Raw genomic sequence first — 24,120 nt, 5'->3', positions numbered from 1 at the left:
ACAATTAAAATAATGATAAAAATAATATGTTAAAAATTAAAGCATTTTGCTCAGAAGCAATGCGGTCCAAACACGAACAAAGAAGCACTGAAAATATCGAATATGTTAGTTTAAACCTAACAAATCAATTCCAATATACTGCTTCCTCAGTTTTTTGTTAAAATTTGTTCATTCTGTTTGTTTCCTTTGTGGTTTTATTTTTTTTTACAAGAAAGAAGTGATACTTTTGGTGCATTCTTTTATCTTTCATGTTAAATAAAAGATTTTTCAGCAAATTTCATCAATCTAGTTTTCAAAGACTAACATAACAATGAAGTAACATTGATGGAAAATGGTTTATGAACTTTGAGTATCGATCACGGGAAAGAACATTTAGATTATTTGAAATCTACCTAAAATACATCACCTTTGGAAGAAGGAAAAAGAAAAATACAACAACACCAAACAAACAACCTTTTAAAAATGCAGCAATTGCACTTTGGAAACAATTGATGGATAAATTCAAAAACCTATTTTAAAATAAAGTAAATGCATTCAATCAATAACTTTAGCTGGGCACTTGTTGCACGAGGACGAGTAACACGTTTGTTTAGTTGCAAAAAAGGAAACACATTTAAATACCGGTATTTTTGGAGATTGTTTTTTTTTAATTTGAACCAAAAAAAAAATAGAGAAATAAAAATATGGTTAAGAAACATTCAACTCCATAAGCCACAAAACCACATAAAACGGCATTATACCACACCCTGTTCTTTTTATGATATCTATTTTTGTTGTTGCAGCTTTGTTTCACTCGTGCATCGGCTTTGGCATCCATCAAGTTCACAAATCAATAGCCAGCGACACTTCAACAAAAAACAACCGAGGATCCAATCATTTTATTGGAAGGCACTTGTTTTGAGGCAAGTATAAGCGAGAGTAGCAAGTTTAGATAATTACTTGAAAGGGGCTAAAGATAAAGAACAATACATTTCATGGCAAATTTAACTAGCTTATCGTAATTGCTTCCATTTTGTCGCTATTCTCCAATGTACACACTATTTCATGGAATATTTGTTTCCAACTTTGTTGAATTTTATTGAGTTTACCTATGAAAGAAAAAAAGAAATTCACAATTGCATTTGTTACAGACAGGAGAGAATGAAAGAGAGAAGGAATAAGAGAGAGGGAGACAGGGCGGGTATTGATTAGCCAATACTTACAAACAAAATAACTAAGTTGAGATTCAACCAGCATAGCGCAAAGAGCGGAGTTAACTTTGAATGGAAAAAAGAAATTATAATAAAAAAAAAGCTGCAATATTCTCCGCAGTAATGAACCCGCACATTTTGCAATTCTTCAAGTTTACAGGTCCACGAAACAACCAACACTCCATAAAGAAACACATCACGATGCCTTCTGCACTAGTTTTTGTTGTTCATGAACATTTCTGAAATAATAAATGAAGACATCCATTGCAAAAAAAAAGTGGAAGAATATGAAAGGTTTAGCATCATAACTGAAACTTGAAATGAATGCGGAAATAAAAGAAGTGCTTTGCAAATTCAACATTTCATTTTTAAAAACTTCCAAAACATTTTAAAACATTTTAAAACATTTTAGATTATTCAAGAAACAAGAAATGAGTCTTCTATTATTTGACCAGTTGAAAACTGTAAGTTGAGACAGAGCTTAAGCTAGCAATAAACTGTGAGGGTAACCATTTTTTTAAGCTGCCTAAATATGCTAAAAAGCATTAGAAAAGAAGAACATGACGCAAACGTTTCTTTTTTTCCAAATGAAAATTGTACAGACATTGAATTGATTATGTATCGAACCTGGATCAAACATTGAAAAAGATAAAGTGCAAACTTTCAAATTCTTTAGGAAATGTACAAATTGCACAAAATTCTTTGCCGATGCAATTCCTTTTCAACAATTGTTGCAAAAAACGGCAATAAAATATACAAACAGCAAATTATCCAAAGCTCAACTGAGCACTTATCGTGGTGCGTTTTTTGCTATTTGGTAATCGCAACTTCCTGGTCGATTTCTTTTGTTTTTTTCTTTTTTTCTTTTTCTCCAGTTTTATTCTTTCGGAAGATGAAGGATTCTTTTTTATCTTTTTAAACATGCCGATGTTCCAGACTTCCTTACCAATAAAGTATTTTCAATACTAAAAAGAAGTAGTTTTCTTATAATTCATTTTTTGAGACACCGAGAAAGCACTGAAGCATTCAACTGGATACACTCCTGTAGACGATCGACAATTTCATTCCATCAAAATGCATTATATGCATTAATTTTTTTTTTTTTTCATTCGTGGAATCTTGCTATTGTTGTTTTATTCCACTCTTTTTCATCGCGTTGTTTATCCTGTTCATAAGCAGAGCCACATTCTTGAAAAAATTTCCACGCACACACATGAATGCCATCTAGTTTGTCTACAATTCAACATATAATGAAAGAAAAAAAATAATTGCCCATGGAAGTGGCCGAGCGTGCATCGGAAAATTTTCTACCTAGCGATGCTCTTGCAGATGAAATGAAAAAGAAATTTTTCTAGTTGTATTTTGAAGTTTTCTGGTCCGCCAAAGCTTTAGTTCAACCTTTTGATCACTTTTGTGGAAATAGTGATTAAGTCACCAATCAATAGGTGTCAGCTCAAAGGGCATCAATGCTAACGAGTGCTAAACGAATCTGAATCACCGTGAATTTTACGGCTGGAACCATTGCTTGGGTAAATCTTTTCTACGGGGTTTATGTAAGAAATTGGGGCAAAGTAATGCATCGACACGAATGACAAGAAATCTTTCAAACTTTGAGAAACATTTAGCGATGCCTTACCTTATCAAAAAAAAATAACTTGAACTGCCATTTGAGGACAGTTTGCCTCTGCAATGTCAAGGCAAAATAAAAATTTACCCAAGGGAACTACTATTGTTACTTAAATTAACTTGCTTAGTCATCTCATGAAATTGTTGAAATCCGCGATCCCACATCTCCTTGGTTATGATTATTCCCAACAATGTTTGCCAAAGTCAAATATAAGAACCAAACTCTTAACACATTGTAATAAAGCAGCGAAAAAAAAAATTAAAAGTAAAAAATGAATAAATTAGCTCGACTTATGGTAATTATAGTTAAGCCCTCTGCAGCTAATATTCATCATGCAAAGCCCGAAGTGAACAATTCCTCCTCTTTTTTTTCTCGCGCCTAATTATATCCTTGAAACATATCGCATGTTCAACTTGGCTGTCTCCTATTCAATAGCTGCCTCATTGCTTTTGAGCAAGTTTGTAGATTCTAGTCCTTATTGTGCAAATCAAAAGAAAAAAAATAATAATAATAATACAAAACTTGCAATTTCGAGAACAATCGTAACAAATAAAAACCAAATTCAAAACTAAATTTTCAACATGATAGTTTTCTAAATCATGTCAAAAAATTTATTAGGTACTTTGATTAATCTGCACCTCTGCCTCTCCTCTTTTTTCCTCCCAATTGATAAAATTCGCCCTTTCCTTTTCAAGTCCGTGCTCTTATGGCATCCTATTGTTGATTTAAGACTTCTTTTTTTCTTAAAAAAAAAAAAAAAGAAAAGACTTGCAAAAAAACAAAAAGCTTTCTCTGCACACTTCCATTCATTGGCATATTTCCATATATCTGATTCCAAGCTCTCATAGCTGCAGTTGTAGACGAGACTTTGAAATCGTACTCTTTTTGTTTAAAAGGATTCAATTTTTCCTCCTCAGTGGATACTGTTTAAAGAAAAAAATCAAGGAACGAATAACAAAATAACAATCTTGAACCATGCAAATAGGCACTGCTATAGTTTGGCAACTGCGGAATAGCGATAACTTTTCAGCAACAACTAAAAATCTGAACCAAGAATTTAACAACGAAAATATCAACAAAATCAACAACAAATCCACAACCGAGAGCGCTGACACTGGTAGTCATTACGGTAGAAGCACGTTGAGCCCAAAACGAATGTCACGCCATAACAATCTGCACAATGAAGAAGTAGCTGGACTCCTTCCTCAGTGCAATACCACCAAATCAAGTAGCAAATTTCAAACAACTTTTGTCCACCGATTGTACAGCATGTTGCATGAACCTATGATTGCACATTTGATATGGTGGGATATAGATGGTGAAACGTTTCACATTGAAGCAACAGACGATTTTTCTATAGCACTTGCACGTTATTTTAAGCACAGCAACGAGCAATCATTTATAAGACAATTGAACATGTACGGGTTTCAAAAAATCAATATCGACGACAATAATGTCGAGAAAGGCGGTGTCAAAAACGTTAAATTGTGGACTTTCCGCCACTCCAAAGGACAATTTAAAAAGGGTAAATATCACATGTTGAGCTTGATACAGCGACGAGTTCCTAAAAAGGCACATCAAAGAGCAAGGAACCCTTTATTTAAAAGGGAGAGCTCATCAACCAAAATTGCTCATGTACATCCAAATAATCATTATCATCAACAGCATCAACAACAACAACATCATCATCATCATCATCATCATCACACACGACGCTATGAAGACCATCAACGTTTTCGCCAACACGAACCAAAAACAGTTCTTACTGCAATCCAAGTAACACCACCCTCCAGCTCTGCTCTATCAGAAATTTCAACACCATATTTGTTCGAAAACGAACGTACAAAGAATCTGGAATGGCAATCGTTTTCCCCGCAACCCGTTTATGTTAATAACACCAGTAATTGCAAAGTATCCCCATCAGCTTATCCACACAAAATTGCTTCGCATGTTCCTAGTCAGTCGATTATACCCACAAATATGCGAGGTTTTGGCATCTCATACTCTTTGGGATCTTCTACATCATCAGCATCATCATTATCATCATCACTGCCCCCATCACTGTCATCATATTTTTCTTCTTCTGTTCCCACAATATTACCACCACCTCAGATTTCTTCGTTTTTTTCTAGTGATCTCAAAAGTTTATCAACACCAACAAAGGGCTTTGGATTGTGTTCAAATATGTACACCATCGATAAAGACATTAACAATAGCTCCAACAGCCACCAAAATTATCAGTTTGACCTCAAATGCAATAAAATATCAAATAATCAAAGTAATGAGAATTTTGGCCAATCAAGTGTGTTGCTGGAAGTGTCAGAAAAATCGATAGACAAACTGAAGATGTCGCCATATGAAGTTGAAGCGATGCTAAACACAACTTCATCAAATAATAATTTGATGGATAAATCTTCATCTATGAACGTATCAAATACTCAACAATCTTCATGCCTAAGTATACAGAAAAATGCATTGCCATCGTGTCTGGAGCTTATTGCATCAATAGCAACAGCCACCCCTCACTCGGTTTGTGCAAATTCATATCCACACGAATAGGACGCTTATTCTTTTTTTTTTTTTTAAATTTTTTAATTTTTCTTCTTTACTTTAAGGAGAGGTAGCAACGGTGTTTAATGAAGCTTGTTATGTTTAGAAAATGTAAGAAGTTGATTAATTCATGTCGAGTACTGACTGATAGTTAAATTGAAAAAAGTAACATGACTGTAGAAGGTTCAAATATCGAATAACGTGAACTCTTGATTTTTTTTGGACGTTTCAAAAAAAAAATTGATAAAGCTTATACATTTCGTAGTTTTGACATTTCCGCAACAACATCAATCAATGTTACACAGCATAATTCTGAACAGCAGAGCATTATCTAATCAAACATTATATAATGAATTAGAGCACACCAGAGTCCAGTAGAGGTGACTCGGTTGGGTAGAGGGCGGAGTGGGAAAAGGAGGGATGAAAGTTTAAATTAGTACATCAAAAAAGAAGCAAACAAAGTTATATCAACCAAAATCTTAGTTTATATGTTCAACAGAGTAGATCATCTATGTGCTCGAAGAAAGCATCTGATCAATCACGATTAGAAGGAGACCAAAAAACAATATGGAAAACTAGTAGACAAAAATTAAACCAGAGAATATCTTTTTCTCTTTAAAGATTGATATCGAAATGGGGGAGGGGGGGCGACATTTACTGATCCAAGTATTTACAGCGAATATTAGCAATCATAATTAGTAAGTCAAGTACAAAAAAGAAAAGAAAGGGAAAAAAAAGTGGCAATCAACCTAGCTCACACAAATGTTAGGCGAATCCAAAAGTTTGGTATTTTGCAAACGAAACTGAATCAATCAGTATTAAAGGACTATTTTTCTTTATATGTATCAATCAACCCAATTTTTACAAACCCACTTCTTTCTTACTCATAAAATTAAAACGAAAACACGGTTTAAAATCAAAGGAGAAACCATTCATCATAGAATTGGATCTCAAAGAAAGGAAGATAAAGTTTATAAAATAAAAAGTATTAAACATGTTTCTAGCTTCTACATGTTATAGATCTATTTAGAGGATTGATGTAATCCTTTTCTAATGCATCTTTAACGTAAACGATATAATACGGGGTCGCAGTGTTGCCCTCAAGGAAATTGAATACCTCAGATTCAGGAACCTCACTAACAATCTCGTCATTATATTTTCTGAAGATACCATGTTGGTGCGGATCTCTGATGTAAATCCAGTAATGGCCATAACTTGCTTCTCCTCTATGGATAAAAATTGCAAAGATGGAATATCCAATCTTGTTGTATGAATCAAATTGTTGAGAGATCCTTGTTTGGAGATCTGCAATTCGCTCCTTTGCTTCTGCCAATTGTTGCTTCAACTTTTCAATTTGATCGGAAATAACTTGAATTGTCGTGAGCTCAATGCACAACTTGTCATTGTTGATGATACGTTTCTCAAGGAACTTCTTTGTAGCAGTCAAGCTATCGATGATAGACATTTGACTGCGCTCATCAACCTGAGTGATATTGGAGATTCGACTTGTTAAATCAAGAATCTCCCTTCTCCATTGAAACACTTGTTCACGTTTGCGCAATAACTCTTCATCTTTTGTGTCCAAATACCTACCGAGGTATATTTTCTCACTAAATGGAATGGGTTCAATGCTTTTGTACGCAACCAACTTTACTTTATCAAACATAACTCTTTGAACATGAAACTGCATAATTTGGGGAAGCTCAGCAATGGTGATTGACTTTTTGACGGGTCCATCTTCCAAGTTGACAATATCTTCATTAAAGTAACTGTCCAAAGAATCGTATATGCTTTTTGGATGATCACTAACATTGATGATTAAGCTGTTGAATCTTTCAACTGATGTTCTCGTTTGTAAAGAATCTCCTTGCAATGGCTGAATGACTTGCTTTGTTTTTCCATAAAATAACTCCTTTACCATATCATTTTGCTCGTTATCTTCGTCCAAAGATGTTGGTGGTAAAGCAGACTCAATCTGAAACAAAACATTTTCAATGCATTCTGTGACATCTTGTTGGCGACCAAGCTCAATTGTACTCTCCATTTCATCAGCTGAAATAGGGAGGATCCTCGAGTCAACATACCTATCATCCAAAAGGTTGTTTGTCTCTTTATCCCTGTATTGATCATTGTGAATGTTTTCAATTTGTTTAGTCTCAACAACAACATCATCTTCATCTTCATCATCATTAGGTTGATCGGCATTTTCAAATTTCACAACTTTTCCTTCAACAAAATCATCAAACTCTTTATTTGGCTCGCCACTTGTAACCAAAGTTTCAGGCTCTTCTAAAGAGTCAGTGTCAAAGTTAGACAGCAAAGAACTAGCTGTATTATGATCATCGACCAGGTTATCTTTATATTCTGTATTTCCCATTGAGTATTCTTGATGCTCAACAATGGTGACATCTGCATCTTCCATTTCCGTATCCATGTCCTGCTCGGCATTTTCAGATTTCTTTGCACCTAGCTCATTCCCATCGACAAAAGTCACAGGTAATGAAGAGGGCAAGAACGACAAGTATGCTAATTCTCTGCTTGGCTTAACGCAGCGACTGTTTGTATGTATCATTTCATGGAATAGACTTTTTAAATGATAAATAAATTGGTATGCTCGTTTAATCTCTGCTTCTTCAACAACTCTACCTCCAATTTTTCTTTCATTGGAAATCAGCCCAGTATCAATCTTGTCTTCATCAAAGTTTAAAATCAAGTCTCGCAACGGCTTGATGCAAAAATAATACTGTAGCAATGAGTTTAAATAACAAGTATTTCCAATATTGTCCAAACCAGCCGGCCAGTTTTCTGCAGGCAACAATTGCGAGTCAATCTTGCCTGTTTCTAAAAACGTTTGCATTACTTGTGAATTTCTAGAGTTGGCAATTGACCTAAATGCGCGTCGTAAAACCCTGATATCAATTGAACTGGTGGACAATACGCTTTGGAAAATAGACACCAACTCGAAATCAGAATTACTATCCAGAGCACCAAGCAATTCATAGCTTCGAGAAAGCAAAGTCTCACCATACCTTGTTTCTTGTGGCACTGATGCATATTCCGGTAGTTTTTGTTCAAGGTAGTTCAATAAAAGGTAGCTCTTCCGTTGTATAGCAATTGATGCAAATGCACGCGTAAGAAGGACAACTTCACTAGCGGTTTTGTCAAAACCATTGCGTTGTAAAATATCTTCTAGTTTAAATTCAAATGCAGTAATGACAACATCGTCCTCGGTAATCTCTTCGATTTCAAGCTCAAACAAAGCTAAACTCATCGGTAAAATTTCTCCAGCCAAATAGTCGCGAATTCTTTGTGAATTCTTGGCAATTGCAACGCTTTTAAGCTGCTTATTGTAGTATTGGTAATTTCTAGGGTCGTCCTTGAAATGAGTTTGATAGGCTGCAATAATAGCGTCGTCGTCCAAAAGTCTCGCGTCAGTGTATGAAGGGTCAACTTCGATTCCCAAAATTTTCAATGATTCAATCAAATCCTTGTATCCAACAAAATCACCTGCATGCAACTTTTTATTGATGTATAATGTCAATTTAGAGTTATAACTTGTACCTGCAGATTGTCTAATGCTCTTGACATCCTTTAATGCATCAATGTAGAAAAGTTTATTCTCCGGATTGGACTGCATTGTACTTTCAAAGCATTTGATAATCAAATCGTCTGTAAAATGACCTGATATGCTCAATTGGATAAAGGACTTGTTTCGATTTGCAAAATTGCTGGTGAAATTGGTTGTACTCTCCTTTTTGTCCACCTCGGCAATCACATCAAACACCTTATTCAAGTTTGTTGAAAAGGAATAGCTGATGCGTGCTATATTGTTCTCAGGTGGTAAAGTCTGTGCAATTATGATCAACTCAAGTGCTTTGCGAATGTATGACTCCAATAAAAAATGCGAGTCTATCAACTTTGGCGGGCTCACTTCGTTTCGTTCGCGATCCAAAGTAAAGCCAAGATTCTCAATAAGAAAACTCACATCAACGTGTGCATCCAAAGAAGTGTTGAGACTGATCACCCTGACGTTTTGGTCTCCCAACAAGATTGGCCCTTTCAATACTTTAATCAACATATTGACACATTGTTGCGCTTTGGGTATTCTTGATGCATCCAAATCGGGATGCCGTGGTAAACTTGCCAAATACCGTTCCTTGATAGCCTGTGGATCAAAAAGACTTTTCAAATCCTCCTGATTGAACTCGGATTTTATAATTGTTACCCGTAAAATATTGTTATTCGGTGCACTCAGACTTTTGAAAAAAGCATCATCAATAACCGCTGTCTCTTCCGTGTCATTTCTTTCCAAAAGAAGTGTGGATAAAAGCTCTTTTTCAACATCGGATACATGACTTTCAGGAATTACGTGGTATTGGTGCTTGTCAACCACATTCACAACGAATGGGTTGGTGTTGTCCTGTAAAATCATTATGCGAAAGTGATATATTTCTTTATTGGTAGATATAATCACACCGCGAATTAAATTGACAATTTGTTTCCCGTCAAAGAATTCAAACTTTTGAATTGCCGGACAAAAGTCAATCATTTCATTCATTATGCATAATTCGGGTACAGTTCGGCATGAACCAACAAGTGCTGGTAAACTTTCCGAATACTCAATTGGTCTGGTGTTTAATAAACTTTGGCCAAACTTTTCCTTATAGGGAACCGTCCATTTAAGATCATCCAAAATTCTGTTTAAAGTTTTAAAAGGATACAGTTTGAGCTCTTGCGGAGTTAATTTGGGTCCCGTCATTGTAAAATCTGTTGAAATCGTGGCTGGTGTCGCAACCTCTTCTTGCATACTATACTGGCCTGACTGGGGTTGTGTAAATAGTTGTGTGGTTTTCTCGATTTCCTCGGAGGTGAGCAATTCAGTTGGATTCTCCAGCTCATCAAACGCAGAAGAGGCGTTCCTAAATGGATTACGACTCAGTCCAACTGTTTGTTTCTGCTTTTCTGTTTGTTCTCCTACCTGTGTTGGTGGTTGCATTTGTGTTTGTATTTTTGCAAGCTCTGAATTCGATGACAGAGCCTGTTCATCATCCAAATTGGAGTTCAAATTATTTGTGGAGAAATTTGGATCCAGGTGCAGACTGAGACGCTTTTCCAGATCAATTTCATCGTACATGGGATCCAGTTTGCTATTGAAGAAGAAAAAGAATTGGAAATTATTATTATTATAAGAAGAAGAAGAAGATGATGATGAAGAAGGTATTATAGGATGAAGAAGGTATTATAGGATGAAGAAGGTATTATAGGGTGAGATTGGCCCAATAAATTGTGTTGCCGTGGTTGATTGGTATAGTTGTGTAGTTTAAACTGAATTATTTTGGCAACCTGTATTGATGGCTGTGGCCTCACGAATCTATGATCTCGTTTCCAAATTCCGCAACTCAAACCTGAAGTTTACAATTAGTTTGTGTGCTTGCCTTTCAGTGAGTAAGTGTGTGTGTGTGTGTGTGTGTGTGTGTGTGTGTCGCACTTTGCATTTCGTTTTTTCTCAGTTCTCTTTACATATATATATATTTATATAAATACTCTAACAAATTTTTCTTTATACAGCTTTTAAGCTTTTATTCGCAACCAGACGACTGGATCACATCTTCTCCGATTGATCGCATATTCAATTATTTTTCCACATTACTCTCGCAATTGTTCACAGCTTTAATCAACACTTTTTGACAGCACCTAAATACAATGGCCAACCCAGTTCAATCAATTGACTTTGAAAAGATCCGACTGTCCTCAGATGGAAGCATTTCGGGAATGATATCTCTGGGGTTTAATGAGGTTGTGATGAAGAACCCGTATTTTGCTGCAGGAGGTGGTTTGATGGTCTTAGGAAGTGGTCTTGCATTAGCAAGACTGGGGATGATCAAAGGCTCTGGCTTCCTTTACCGTCAGATGCTTGTGGACTTGGAAATACCTTCTAAGGACAAGTCGTATTTATGGTTCTTGGAGTGGATGTCAAAGCACAAACAGCGTCGTTCGAGACACTTATCTGTGGAGACCAATGTCATCACTCACGATAATGGCGCCATCACAACGAAATTTTCACTAGTTCCAGGTCCTGGAAAGCATCTCATCAGGTATAAAGGCGCATTTATGCTTGTGAGTCGTGAGAGGTCTGGTAAGATGTTGGATATGACAAGTGGAACTCCATTTGAAACTGTGACTTTAACAACTCTATACCGTGATAGAAAATTATTCAATGAATTGTTGGCCGAGGCTAAGAGCTTGGCGATTAAAGCACAAGAAGGAAAAACCGTGATTTTCACCTCGTGGGGACCAGAATGGAGACCATTTGGCCAACCAAGAGCTAAAAGAGTATTGGGTTCCGTTATTTTGGATGAAGGAATTGCCGAGAATATTGTTAAGGATGTGCGCGATTTTATGGATAGTGGTGAATGGTACCACAAGAGAGGTATTCCATACCGAAGAGGTTATTTGCTCTATGGTCCCCCTGGTAGTGGTAAATCGTCTTTCATACAAGCTTTGGCGGGTGAGTTGGACTACAATATCTGTATCTTGAACTTGTCGGAGAACAATTTGACCGATGACAGATTAAATCATTTGATCAACCACATACCCAATCGATCAATTTTGCTTCTAGAAGATGTCGACGCTGCTTTCAACAAAAGAGAGCAAGTAGCCGACCAAGGCTATACAAGCGGTGTAACATTTTCGGGGTTGCTTAATGCATTGGATGGTGTTGCCAGTGCTGAAGAATGTATCACTTTCATGACCACCAACCACCCCGAGCGTTTGGACCCAGCTTTGTTGAGACCGGGCCGTGTGGACTACAAAGTCTTGATTGATAATGCCACCGAGCACCAAGTTAAAAGAATGTTCCTTAGATTCTATGAGGATGAAGAACAACTTTGCGAGGAGTTTTTGGCCAAGTTTAGAAAACTCAATCTCCAAAATGTTAGTACGGCACAGTTGCAAGGACTATTTGTGTATAATAAGCGCGACCCAAAGGCTGCTATCGATATGATAGAAACTTTGCAGAACCCAAATTCTGTTTTTTAAATTTCTTGTAAATATTTAATAGAATACAATAAATGGGGAGCTACAGGTAGAAGCTCAATTTGTTGTTTCTTTTTTTTTTTTGTCTTATGTTTGTTTGCATTCCAAAAAGTACGTCTATACTCTTTTTCGTTCCTTCGTTCCTTCTTTCTTTGCTTGTTTGACTCTCACTTACTTGCTTCTTTTTCCTCCTCCGCTCCACGATAATGAATAAAAGTTACACAAAACAGTTTCCTCTCCAATCTTTCGTATACCACCGAAAGTTGGGAAAATTCCGTTCGCCGCCCACGAAAATGGCACCAACCAGCAATCATACTTGACTTAATTCAACTGCGCCAGTTCTATTCAAAGTTGCCCTAAAAAAAAGAAAAGAATTATAACCAAAACACTTATTCAATTTACATCTCGTCTGAATAACAGTTGTAGATCGTCAACAAATAAAGAGAGTGTCAATTCAAAAGATACAAGAGAGTCTTGGGAAAATAAGATCAAAGGAAAGAAAAGAAAAGTAAGAAGGGAAACAGGAATATAAGAATCTAAATACACGATGAGGAGTTTGTTTATCCTCTGGACATTGCTTGTGCCAACAATCTTCTCTGAGTCAGAGTCGGTTCGCATTGACACAAGTGATTATCTTCAAAAGATCTTGAAGAAAGATACGAAAGGAATCAAATATGTCATAGACCCAAACTTGGATGCTTCTACTATGTTTCAAATTTTCAACGAAAAGGATGACAGCACGTTCAAGGGCAATGACAAGGACAACGACAAGGACAACGACTGCCCTCCTTGTTTCAATTGTAATCTACCGAACTTTGAATGCACGCAATTTTCACAGTGTAACACGTTCACAGGTATGTGTGAATGTCAGCCTGGTTATGGTGGATTGGATTGTTCAGAGCCGTTATGTGGCTCATTGGCAGATGGCAACAACAAGAGGCCAATTCGTCACAAGAATGAAAATTGTAAATGCAAGTCTGGATGGGCGGGTATCAACTGTAACTTGTGTGAACGAGACGACGTTTGTGATGCGTTTATGCCAGATGGCGTGAAGGGAACATGCTATACTGAAGGAATTATTGTTAAAAATTTCCACCAAATGTGCGATGTCACCAACCCCAAGATATTATCAATCTTGAATGGCAAGATCCCGCAAGCAACTTTTGCATGTAACAAGACATCGGAAAATTGCAATTTCCAATTTTGGATTGACCAAAAGGAGTCATTTTACTGTGATTTAAACAAATGTGTTTTGGACTATGATCTCAGCAAAAACACTACACATTACAACTGTGAAGAAGTTGCTTGCAAATGTCTTCCGGACAGAATGCTATGTGGTGAAGATGGATCAATAGACATTTCAGAATTTTTATCCGAAACAATCAAGGGACCTGGAGATTTCACCTGTGATATAGCAGACAAAAAGTGTCGTTTTTCAGAACCCAGTATGAATGATTTGATTCAGAATGTGTTTGGAGATCCTTATATTACACTTCAGTGTAAATCTGGAGAATGTGTACACAAGAGTGAGATCCCTGGCTACAATCGTCCTGAGGATCCTAAGCTTACATTGGGCAGTATTTTCCTGATCATTGGGGTATTACTTATCTGTATTCTTTTAGTGGTTACAATATTGAGGACAGTTAACGAGTCTGCTTTATTTCAAAAAAGCAGTGGTTATGAACCCCTTGCTACAGACACTAGTATTATGAATGAGAACTTTGAACCAGCAACCCTTTCGTTTGAGAATATAAGCTACTCTGTAGGAGAAAATAACAACAATCGCGTATTGAACAATGTTTTTGGATTGGTGAAACCAAGGGAGTGTTTAGCTATCATGGGTGGATCTGGTGCAGGAAAGACAACTCTCTTGGATATCTTGGCAGGTAAAAACAAAGATGGTAAGATTTCAGGCTCGATTTATGTTAATGGAAACACTGTGAAACCCAAATATTACAAAGAAATTGTTGGATTTGTTGATCAAGAAGACCATTTAATTCCAACCTTGACTGTTTACGAAACTGTTTTGAACAGTGCTTTGCTTAGGTTGCCCAGAAACATGTCATTACAGCACAAGCAAGCAAGGGTATTGGAAGTGCTAAACGAGTTGAGAATTTTGGGAATCAAAGATCGTGTTATTGGATCAAACTTCAAAAGAGGTATCTCTGGAGGTGAAAAGAGGAGAGTTTCAATTGCGTGCGAGTTAGTGACATCGCCATCAATCTTGTTTCTTGATGAGCCCACTTCTGGATTAGATTCGTATAATGCAAGAAATGTTGTTGACTGTTTGGTAAAGTTGTCTCGTGACTATGATCGAACCATTGTTTTCACTATTCACCAACCAAGAAGTAATATTGTGTCATTATTTGACAAGTTGATTTTATTAAGTGATGGTGACTTGATCTTTTCAGGAGACATGATCAAGGCTAATGATTTTTTCACAAAAAATGGTTACAAGTGTCCATTGGGCTACAATATCGCAGATTACCTTATTGACATTACAGTTGACCATAACAAAGTTGTCAAAGTCACTAATGCCGGCTCTGAAGTTGTTTCTGCAACATCTACTGAATTTCGCGATGAACAAGATGCTCATACTAGGTTTCTTAATAATAGAACTGCCAGCCAAGAAGACACGACGCAAGAATGGGAACATTTTGCTGTGCATCGTGATGAATACAACACTGATGTCATTGGCAGGCGCAAGACTGCATCGGGTGAGGAAGAGACCTTGTTGAAGCTAAGAAACAAGCTTCATTCTTTGTTTGTTGAATCATCTCTTGCTGGAGAGATTACGCATGAGATTGAGGAAGGTAAGGAAAACCCGCAACCTTTAAGTCTTCAGCTCCACAACATCAAAAAGGCTACATTTATTGACCAAGTTGCAATTCTCTCGTCGAGAACTTTCAAAAATCTTTACAGAAATCCGCGACTCTTGTTGGCCCATTACGTGTTATCCTTATTTGTTGGTTTATTCACTGGTTATTTGTATTACGATGTGAAGAATGACATTAGTGGTTTCCAAAACCGATTAGGTTTCTTTTTCTTTATATTGGCCTTTTTTGGGTTTTCATCTTTGACAGGATTGCATTCATTTGCCACTGAAAGAATTATTTTTGTTAGAGAAAGAGCCAACAATTATTACGAGCCACTTGCATATTATGTGAGCAAGATTTTCTGTGATGTAATTCCATTGAGAGTCTTGCCTCCAATCTTGTTGATTAGTATTGCGTACCCGTTGGTAGGTTTAACAATGGAACACAATGCGTTCCTCAAAACAATACTTACCTTGGTGCTTTTCAATGTTGCAGTTACTGTGGAAATGTTAATTGTTGGTATATTGATCAAGGAACCAGGAACTTCGACAATGCTTGGTGTATTGTTGTTGTTGTTGTCGTTGCTATTTGCCGGATTGTTTATCAACAGCGATGATTTGAAGGTGCTGATTAAATGGCTCGAATGGGTATCTGTGTTTCATTATGCATACGAGGCATTGGCGATAAACGAGGTGAAGGATTTGATTTTAAGAGAGAAAAAGTACGGATTATCTATTGAGGTTCCAGGTGCAGTTATTCTCAGCACTTTTGGGTTCAATGTGGGTGCTTTTTGGAAAGACGTCAGTTTTTTGGGCGTCTTGTCCGTCTTATTTTTGATCTTGGGCTATATTTTCCTTCATTTCTTTACTTTCGAAAGACGCTAAAAGTATTAATAGTGAAGAGGAATAAGTAAGAAACAGAAAGAAAAAAGAAAAAAAAAAAAAATAAAGAACAGAAGCAAAAGAGTCAAAACATATTCATGCAATTTAATAGAAACGAGTTTATTACTATACATTAGTTCAGGTACAATTTTTTTTTTGTTGTTATTATTGTTTCTTTTTTATTATTTTATTTCATTTTATTTTATTTTCTTTTCTTTCTTCCTTTCCTTCTTTATTCCATTTGATCAAAAACTGTGGGGGAAGGGGGGGTTCCAATTCCTAGCTCTATTAATTTGTTTCAATTCTTTTGGATTCTACGATTTGATTATATATTTGTCTCTTTAAATCATCCAAATCCAAATCCTTTTTTTCCACATCAAAATCAAAATCTTCTAAACGCACAGGCAGCGTTACTGGCTCGTCTAGTGGATCGTGATAAGTTGATAAATATGGGTGTTCCAAAGCCTCTGTTACAGTTATCCTCCTGCTTGGGTCAAACACTAGTAGTTTCTCAAGTAAATCAATCGCCATGGGGTTCACTTCGCCTGCAAATTCATGGTGTTTTGCTCTTCGACATGGATGAAGCTGAACAAACTCGGTGAGGTTAACTTTTTGTCTAACTGGAAGTGATTGGATAAATGTTCTGGCCCTCTTGGATTTGATAACTTTGAGATCATCTTCTGATGGTGTACCTAAAATCTCAAAGATCAATTTCAATTGATTAATATAGTCAGCACCCGGGAAAATAGCTCTGTAGATCAATAATTCAAATAGAATGCATCCAACAGACCACAAGTCGATTGCAGTTGTATAGTTTGAGACATTTAGCATAATTTCTGGAGCTCTATACCATCTCGTAGCCACATATTCCGTAAGCGATGAAATCTTATCTGTGCGATAATTGACCGAGTCGACCCTTGCAAGACCAAAGTCACATATTTTCAAATCACAATTCTCATTCACGAGGATGTTCGAGGGCTTTAAATCACGGTGGATGACTTTAGCACTGTGTATCAATTTGAGTCCTTTCAAAATCTGATAGATAAAAAATTGAACGTGCTGATCACTTAGTACGTGTGTCTGTATAATGTTGTGCAAATCGCTAGGCATATATTCCTGAATAAGGTAAACTTCATGAAATGTTGCAAAGCTGCTTGGTTTTTGTAAATCATAAAGCCTTATTATATTCTCGTGATTATTGAATTTGCGAAGCAACTTGATTTCTCGAAGTGTTCGAAGACAAAAAAGCGGTCTCTCAAACGGTTCAATTTTTTTAATTGCCACTTTGGTCTTGGTAGGCAAATGCACAGCCAAAGCCACTATTCCATAAGCTCCTTCTCCTAATACGCTTTCGACTTTGAAATTGGGCGAGATGTTGAATACAATCTTTCTTGTTGAAGGATCTGGTTGAGGTTTCCTATATGCGTGTCGTACTTTGTTTGCTTTAGTAATCACTGAAGTGGCTGTCATGGCGTTTGAAACGTGCAAATTTGTTTATACCAGCTTATTTAGTTACCTAGACGATGGAGATGTTTATGACAACCACAAATATGATACTGAAGACGACATGAAGCAAAGGATAAGAAAACATCTTGCAGTTATATACGTGACGGTTGAATTGCTCAATACATACAACTAGAAGCAATAAATGACTTAACTGTATACATCGGAAACATCCCCGAGAGATGGAGAGGTTCCCACTTTATGTTGAGGCAAGTACATTTTACCTTGAAATTTCAGTGTGACATAGGGCTCCAGCTTAAATGACCATCAATACCCTCTTGCCAAACAAGCAGATAATTATTTTTTGAAAAAATATAGAAAAAAAAAAGAAAAAAAGAAAGTAATCGAAACATAGAAGGAGAGAAAAAAAAAGAAAGAAAAGAAAGTAAACTTTCCCGTGTTATAATATGCGTTGCCTTTCCATTAGCTTTTGGTTTCAAATCTGATTCAATTGTAATAAGTTGTGATAATAAGTTGTAATAAATAAGTTGTAATAATAAATTGTAATAATAAGTTGTAGTAAATAAGTTGTAGTAAATAAGTTGTAATAATAAGTTGCGAAACTTACCAAATGATCTAGCTAGTCTGATGCTTTATTTTTTGTGTCACAAACCATTTTCCGAAAGAAGAATCTGTGACATTTCCTTTTCTTGCCTTTCCAAACGCAGTTTCAGATTGAGATAAAGTCTTTTTGAATGCAAAAGAAACTAATGAAAAGTAGAAAGAAGGCAAAAAGAAAAAAAAAAGATATATACAAACGAATAAGCAAATAAGCAAATATACAAAGTAGAAAAGAGAAATTTTTAATTTCTGGTTTGTAGATGGTTCTATAGCAGAGCTGGTCTTTGAGTTCAATAGTTTCTTATTCCAGAATGTGGTAATTGCTTATAACAACGGTGCATACAACATATCAAGCATTATCATCGGCAACTTGGATAAACTCAACTCTACATTTATTTCGTTTCTCTTCTCCCTTTTCTTTTCTCCTCTCCCTTCTCCTTTCCCTCTATACAATTCCGCTTATAGCCCGTTACCAACCGCTTGATATTGAAACAAAAAATCATTATGCAAGTGTCTCTTGTCTACAATTCTTAGCACAGATAAATAATAAGAGTATTGTGTGTAAAGTGAAAACAAAGTAAAGCAAAACAAAGTGTATTTAAAGTAGTATAATCAAACTGTGTAACTTCATTCTCTTGGTCTTATCTCATCGCAGAGGCTTCGCAAAATAAAATAAAAATAAAAAAAAGTAAAATTAAAAAAAAAAAAAAAAAATAAAGACACTGCGACACACACGCTTGCAAACTTGTAGACCCGAGAACTTGCATCGCCGATGGAATTTTTTCAAAAAATTCGCGATACAAAGTGAAGAAAAATACTGTTTCAGGAGTGCCAATAGTGTTGTGCATGTTAACTAGGCTATCTCTTGCTAGATCTTACAACTATATATTCAAAATGCCTAAAAGAAATTATAAAAAGGGTGCCAAAGGTAAAGGCTTCGACAAGAGAAACAACAACAGTAACAGTAACAACAACAACAACACTACCACCGACGACAATGGGAACTGGACTGAGGCTCCAAGGTATAGTGAAGTATGGGAGAAGTATTACAAGACTTTGAATCTTATTCCCGAGGAAGAATGGGAAGCTTTTAAAACAGCTTGCCAGACAAACTTGCCAATGACTTTTAGAATCACGGGAAGCAGAAGACATGCTGAGGAGATACGTAACATTTTTCTTGAAAGACACGTGAAAAATTTGCAAGGACAAACTTTTGAAGGCATTGATATCACTCCTAAAAATATTGCATTTTACCCTGACAATTTGGGTTGGCAAATCGATGTGGGTAAGCTGGTTATCAAAAAACAAAAAGATTTTGCAAAGACACAGAGATTTTTGGTATTGGAAACCGAGGTTGGTAATATTAGTCGACAAGAAGCAGTGTCTATGATTCCCCCATTGCTCTTGGATGTCAAGCCACATCATTACGTGTTGGACATGTGTGCTGCACCTGGTTCCAAGACCGCGCAATTGGTTGAGGCCTTGCATGCTGAAGACGAGAAAAAGTTACCAACAGGTTTTGTTTTGGCAAATGACTCTGATTATAAACGTAGTCACATGTTGGTACATCAAGTTAAAAGATTGAATTCGCCAAACTTTTTAGTTGTTAACCACGATGCACAATTGTTTCCTCGTGTCAAGTTGAATGGCGAGGCAGAGTACTTAAAGTATGACAGAATTCTTTGTGACGTTCCTTGTTCAGGTGATGCAACAATGAGGAAGAACATCAATGTGTGGAAAGATTTCAGGGTTGGAAATGCACTTGGTTTGCACCCATTGCAATTCAACATCTTGAACCGTGGATTGCAACTTTTGAAAAGGGGTGGAAGATTGGTTTACTCAACATGTTCGTTATCTCCTATTGAAAATGAAGCGGTGGTTGCAGAAGCATTGAGAAGATGGGGCAAGAAAATTAAGCTTGTGAATGTCGATAATGAGTCGCCCGGGTTAAAGAGAAGACAAGGAATATCGGACTGGAAGGTGTTTGGCAAAGATATGGAGATCAAAAACAAAGGAGAAGATGGTTTGCCCGATACTTTGTTTCCGCCAACTGAGGAAGAGGCCAAGGATTTCAACTTGCAAAATTGTGTAAGAGTGTATCCACATTTGCAAAATACTGGTGGCTTCTTTATCACCGTTTTTGAAAAATTGGATGATGAGCCGGTAAAGAGAAAAGCAGTCGATGCTGGTTCCGAATCTTTGGAGGCAAAAAAGCCAAAACTTGCTGATGCATCAGAGTCCAATGAAACATCTACGCCTCAACCAGTTGTGGTTCCAAATGATACCGTTGTTGCTGACAAACCAGTTGAGATGAAGAAAACAAAGCTTCCCAGAGATGCAAACGAAGAGCCATTTATCTTTTTGGACCCTGAGAACCCCAAAATTGCTGAGTGTTATGGCTTTTATGGATTCTCTGATTCTTTCCGCAAGGATTGTACTTTGGTGAGAAACCTGACGGGTGAGCCAGTGAGGACTGTTTACTATGCTTCTCCTCCAATTAAAGAGCTTCTCACTATTAAGGAGCAAAAGCTCAAATTGGTACATGGAGGTATCAAATTATTTGTTGCTCAAAGAAGTGAATCCACATCGTGTCCATGGAGAATACAAACCGAGGCTCTACATACCATTGAGCATTTTGTTGGTAAAGAAAGAAGACTCAAGTGTAACCTTGAGTTGCTCAGGTATCTTTTCACGAATGGGTTCCCAAAAATTGACGAAATTAGAGAACAGAACATTGATGCAGAGTTTTTGGAAGGTTTGGAATCGAAAGAAGAAGGTTGTTTGTTTTTAGAAGTTGAGCGTGGTAACAACTTGGAGGCATTGTTTTTACCTATCTGGAAGGGCAGAAGCAACGTTAATTTAATGGTTAGTAAGAAGGACACGCATGAACTCCTTTCTCGAGTGTTTGACATTGATACTTCTGCCAAGGACGAAGTTAAAGAAGTAATCCACTTGAAGAAAATTACCGAAGAAAGACAAGAAAAGAAAGATGAGGAAGCTGAAGATACTTCAAAAGACTAGTTATATGGTATGGAAAAGATATAAAAAAAAGAAAGTCTGATCAGGTGGCGTTTGAATGTTCTTGTTGTTACAGTTGCTGTTGCTGTTGCTGCTAGTACTGTTATTTTTAATCGTAAAATTCTACTAATAATAATAATAATAATAGTAGTAGTAGTAGTACGTCATTTTATAATCATTATCATTATTTTCGTCTATCATTTTCATTTATAAACTATATTGACCCTGCTCAATTTCCATGGGTATTCTGTTGCGACATAATCTTATAATGCCTAACCTGCTTCATCAGCACTGGCCATCTCTAGATCTTCATGCATTTGATTTACAAAACTTTTTTCTTCGTCCACTTTCTGCAAGTACATTCTGCAAACATCTTCAGTCACAAGTTCATCCACCCAGTTTTCAATAAGCAAACCCATAGCCAAAAGCGAAGTTTCATCCATACTCTCTACGTATCGGAGCCGGTCGGGATTTTTCGCATCAATGTTTTTAGTGTACTTGCTCGCCACGTAATAATGCAACGCTTTTAACAAATCTGAAGACGGGAGTTTTTGACATTTGTTTTCCCCAATGGTTTCCGTATCTTCTGCTTCTTTAAGGTCCATAAGAGGAATTTTCAATTGTCCTGGCTTCTGCATCTCCAAAAGTTCATCTGGTGATATGATCCTCCCTTCCTGTTTAATCACTTGATCCATATCCCTTGCATCCTTGTCGATGTGTACTTGTAACCCATTTCGAAAAGGCACAAGCTTATGTGAAGTTGGATTCTCAGATATGTATTCTTTGTTGACCCTTAAGTCTTCTCTATAATCTGCATTACATGCATTATACACGTTTGTAGCATTAACATCGCTCTGTTTGGATATGTTCATTTCATAATATATGTATATATGTATATATACATATGTAACAAATTATATAGGAGTAAAAGAAAAGAAGATGAACTAGTGCGGCGCGTGGATCAAAACAGTTCATTGAAGTATTGTTTTTGTATATGTTCACAAATGTATATTTGATTTTCTTTTTTTTTTTCTCCCCCCTTTTTGTTTTTGTTTTCATTTTGTTTTTGTTTCTGTTTCTATTTCCAGTTCTGTCCTGTTTTATTTTATCTATTTATTTGCACTAATTCTTCCTGAATTTAGCAAGACTATACACACAACTCGGGAATACACAATTATACATTAGACCATTTCAAGGAGGAAGTTGGATTCAGAGTTGAAATTAGCATTGCACTGAAATACATATTAAGCGAGTTGAATTTTGTCCTCTTTGTTATCCCATTTGAAACCCAAAAAGTTTTTTAAAAAAAAAAGAAAGTAAACCATTTTAGAAAGAAGGACAGAAAGAAATGGGTTTGGAAGAACTTATTAACCGACATTATGAGCTTCGTGAGGAAATTCAGGCAGTTGTTTGGGAGGATAAAGAGAGAAGAAACCTCATTCGCTTGGCGTTGCTACAAATAATGGTTCAAAAGCAAGCGCAGCTTCTAAGCGGCAAAAAGAGTATCAAGTTGAGTACAAAAAATGGTGCTCTTGATGAAGATGCAAAAATCGATTTCGAAATTCAATTAAACAAGTTAAAGCAAGAATATTCAACAAAGCAGAAATTACAGGATGCAAAAATTCATACATTGAAACAAGACAATGAACGTCTTCGTTCGGAAAACAAAGAATTAAAATCAAAAAAGGATCCTTCGTCGTTGTTATCTTTTTCATCATCGTCATCGTCATCGTCATCATCATCATCGGGTGTCAATGGCTCAAAGTCTAGTATATTTGGTACCAGTAGGAGGTTGCTAAGCAATAAGTCTATTTTCACACCCGAGAAGTCTACATTGGCCACTGCATTGTATGGACAAACGTTGACGAACATTTTTGAAGATGACTTAGTCACGCCGAAAGAAAAAAGTGTTGTTTCAAACATTTCTGAACGAAAAAGCTTAATGGACTTATCGCCATCGATGAACACTAAGAAAGCCGTGAGTGGAGCACCCTTGACAATTCCAAAACTACGAAATCTGATGGGCTCGAACACATTGTTGTCCCCATCAAGGAAAAATCACCCTTTGCGGACCCCATCAAAGCATATTGAAGATTTTGATGATGACGCGATTACCGGTGGTGATAAATCTCGGTCACGACTGCGAAGCCCTTCGCCTGACTTTACACCAAATAGAAAACCAAGAGTTTTGAGGAGTGATTCTGTGATGAGTTCAACTAGTGCAACCAATGAAAGCCATAGTAATGATGCGTCTCCAGTGGCGAAAAAGGGGAAAAAATATGTACTGGGTGCAACTACAAGTTTAGGAGATAAACAATTGACAGGCGAGACACACGATTCAAAAGATGCAAAAGGTTCCAACGATGCTAATATTTCGAAAGATACAAAGGAGACAACCCCAACATCAACATCAACCACAAATGTTGTCCGAAAGAAAACTTCAAGAGCGCCCAGCATCCTTGGTGCGAGACTGAGGAACTCCTCTGGGCTAGACTTGCATGCAAATAATGATGATGATGATGACGACGATGATGAGTTAAATTTGCTTGCAAAATATGAAGACGCTAATTTTGCAGAGGAAATAGTGAAAAAAAGTGCCCCCGTTGTATCGAAAAAGAGGAAGGAAAGCCCTGTTGGCAGTCTTTGGGATGTGGATCAACCTCGTAAAAAAAGAAACGTGTTTACAATAGACTAATCATGAATTGATTTTATAGAAAACAATATTAACAAGAACCAATCCTATTTCAAGATTCGACTTAGTTGTAATTCTCTCTTTTTTTGTCTCTCTCTCTCCTTCCCTCTCTCTCTCTCTCCCGGTCTAACAATTCTTTTTGAAAATTCTTTTCTTTTTCTGTCCTATTTCAAATTTAATGCAGATTTCGCTCGTAAAGAATAAATTGTTTGTGTCGTTAGTGGGGGTTGATGATGATGGTGGTGAT

General features: G+C 36.6%; 8 protein-coding genes across 8 annotated transcripts; 5 read left to right on the top strand and 3 right to left on the bottom strand. All coding sequences in view use genetic code 12, as the record gives it.

Annotated features, from left to right (window-relative positions):
* Window positions 1-3,792: 3,792 nt before the first annotated feature.
* Window positions 3,793-5,376, top strand: SFL1_1 (Flocculation suppression protein; the record flags this gene model as incomplete). The annotated part of the gene is made up of 1 exon (XM_001525209.1): window positions 3,793-5,376. One exon carries the CDS (start codon window positions 3,793-3,795, stop codon window positions 5,374-5,376), a length of 1,584 nt encoding a protein of 527 aa, XP_001525259.2.
* Window positions 5,377-6,367: 991 nt separating this feature from the next.
* UBP2 (ubiquitin-specific protease ubp2) lies at window positions 6,368-10,501 on the bottom strand (the record flags this gene model as incomplete). Its single annotated transcript, XM_001525208.2, has 1 exon — window positions 6,368-10,501. The coding sequence occupies one exon, from the start codon at window positions 10,499-10,501 to the stop codon at window positions 6,368-6,370; it is 4,134 nt and encodes a 1,377-aa protein (XP_001525258.2).
* Window positions 10,502-11,070: 569 nt separating this feature from the next.
* BCS1 (Complex III assembly protein translocase and chaperone) lies at window positions 11,071-12,405 on the top strand (the record flags this gene model as incomplete). Its single annotated transcript, XM_001525207.2, has 1 exon — window positions 11,071-12,405. The coding sequence occupies one exon, from the start codon at window positions 11,071-11,073 to the stop codon at window positions 12,403-12,405; it is 1,335 nt and encodes a 444-aa protein (XP_001525257.2).
* A 544-nt stretch (window positions 12,406-12,949) lies between these two features.
* Window positions 12,950-16,102, top strand: ADP1 (FAD-dependent urate hydroxylase; the record flags this gene model as incomplete). Its single annotated transcript, XM_001525206.2, has 1 exon — window positions 12,950-16,102. The coding sequence occupies one exon, from the start codon at window positions 12,950-12,952 to the stop codon at window positions 16,100-16,102; it is 3,153 nt and encodes a 1,050-aa protein (XP_001525256.2).
* Window positions 16,103-16,387: 285 nt separating this feature from the next.
* Window positions 16,388-17,569, bottom strand: tmk1_1 (mitogen activated protein kinase; the record flags this gene model as incomplete). The annotated part of the gene is made up of 1 exon (XM_001525205.2): window positions 16,388-17,569. One exon carries the CDS (start codon window positions 17,567-17,569, stop codon window positions 16,388-16,390), a length of 1,182 nt encoding a protein of 393 aa, XP_001525255.2.
* Window positions 17,570-19,057: 1,488 nt separating this feature from the next.
* NCL1 (tRNA (cytosine-5-)-methyltransferase ncl1) lies at window positions 19,058-21,184 on the top strand (the record flags this gene model as incomplete). The annotated part of the gene is made up of 1 exon (XM_001525204.2): window positions 19,058-21,184. One exon carries the CDS (start codon window positions 19,058-19,060, stop codon window positions 21,182-21,184), a length of 2,127 nt encoding a protein of 708 aa, XP_001525254.2.
* A 269-nt stretch (window positions 21,185-21,453) lies between these two features.
* PVL30_002676 (uncharacterized protein) lies at window positions 21,454-22,053 on the bottom strand (the record flags this gene model as incomplete). Its single annotated transcript, XM_001525203.1, has 1 exon — window positions 21,454-22,053. The coding sequence occupies one exon, from the start codon at window positions 22,051-22,053 to the stop codon at window positions 21,454-21,456; it is 600 nt and encodes a 199-aa protein (XP_001525253.1).
* A 476-nt stretch (window positions 22,054-22,529) lies between these two features.
* PVL30_002675 (uncharacterized protein) lies at window positions 22,530-23,876 on the top strand (the record flags this gene model as incomplete). Its single annotated transcript, XM_001525202.2, has 1 exon — window positions 22,530-23,876. The coding sequence occupies one exon, from the start codon at window positions 22,530-22,532 to the stop codon at window positions 23,874-23,876; it is 1,347 nt and encodes a 448-aa protein (XP_001525252.2).
* Between the last annotated feature and the right edge of the window lie 244 nt (window positions 23,877-24,120).

The sequence above is a fragment of the Lodderomyces elongisporus genome, chromosome 3, assembly GCF_030384665.1.
Source record: "Lodderomyces elongisporus chromosome 3, complete sequence".
Taxonomy (NCBI): Eukaryota; Fungi; Ascomycota; class Pichiomycetes; order Serinales; family Debaryomycetaceae; genus Lodderomyces; species Lodderomyces elongisporus.
The sequence above is the reverse complement of the archived record's forward strand: the minus strand, read 5'-3'. Positions and strand labels throughout refer to the sequence as shown.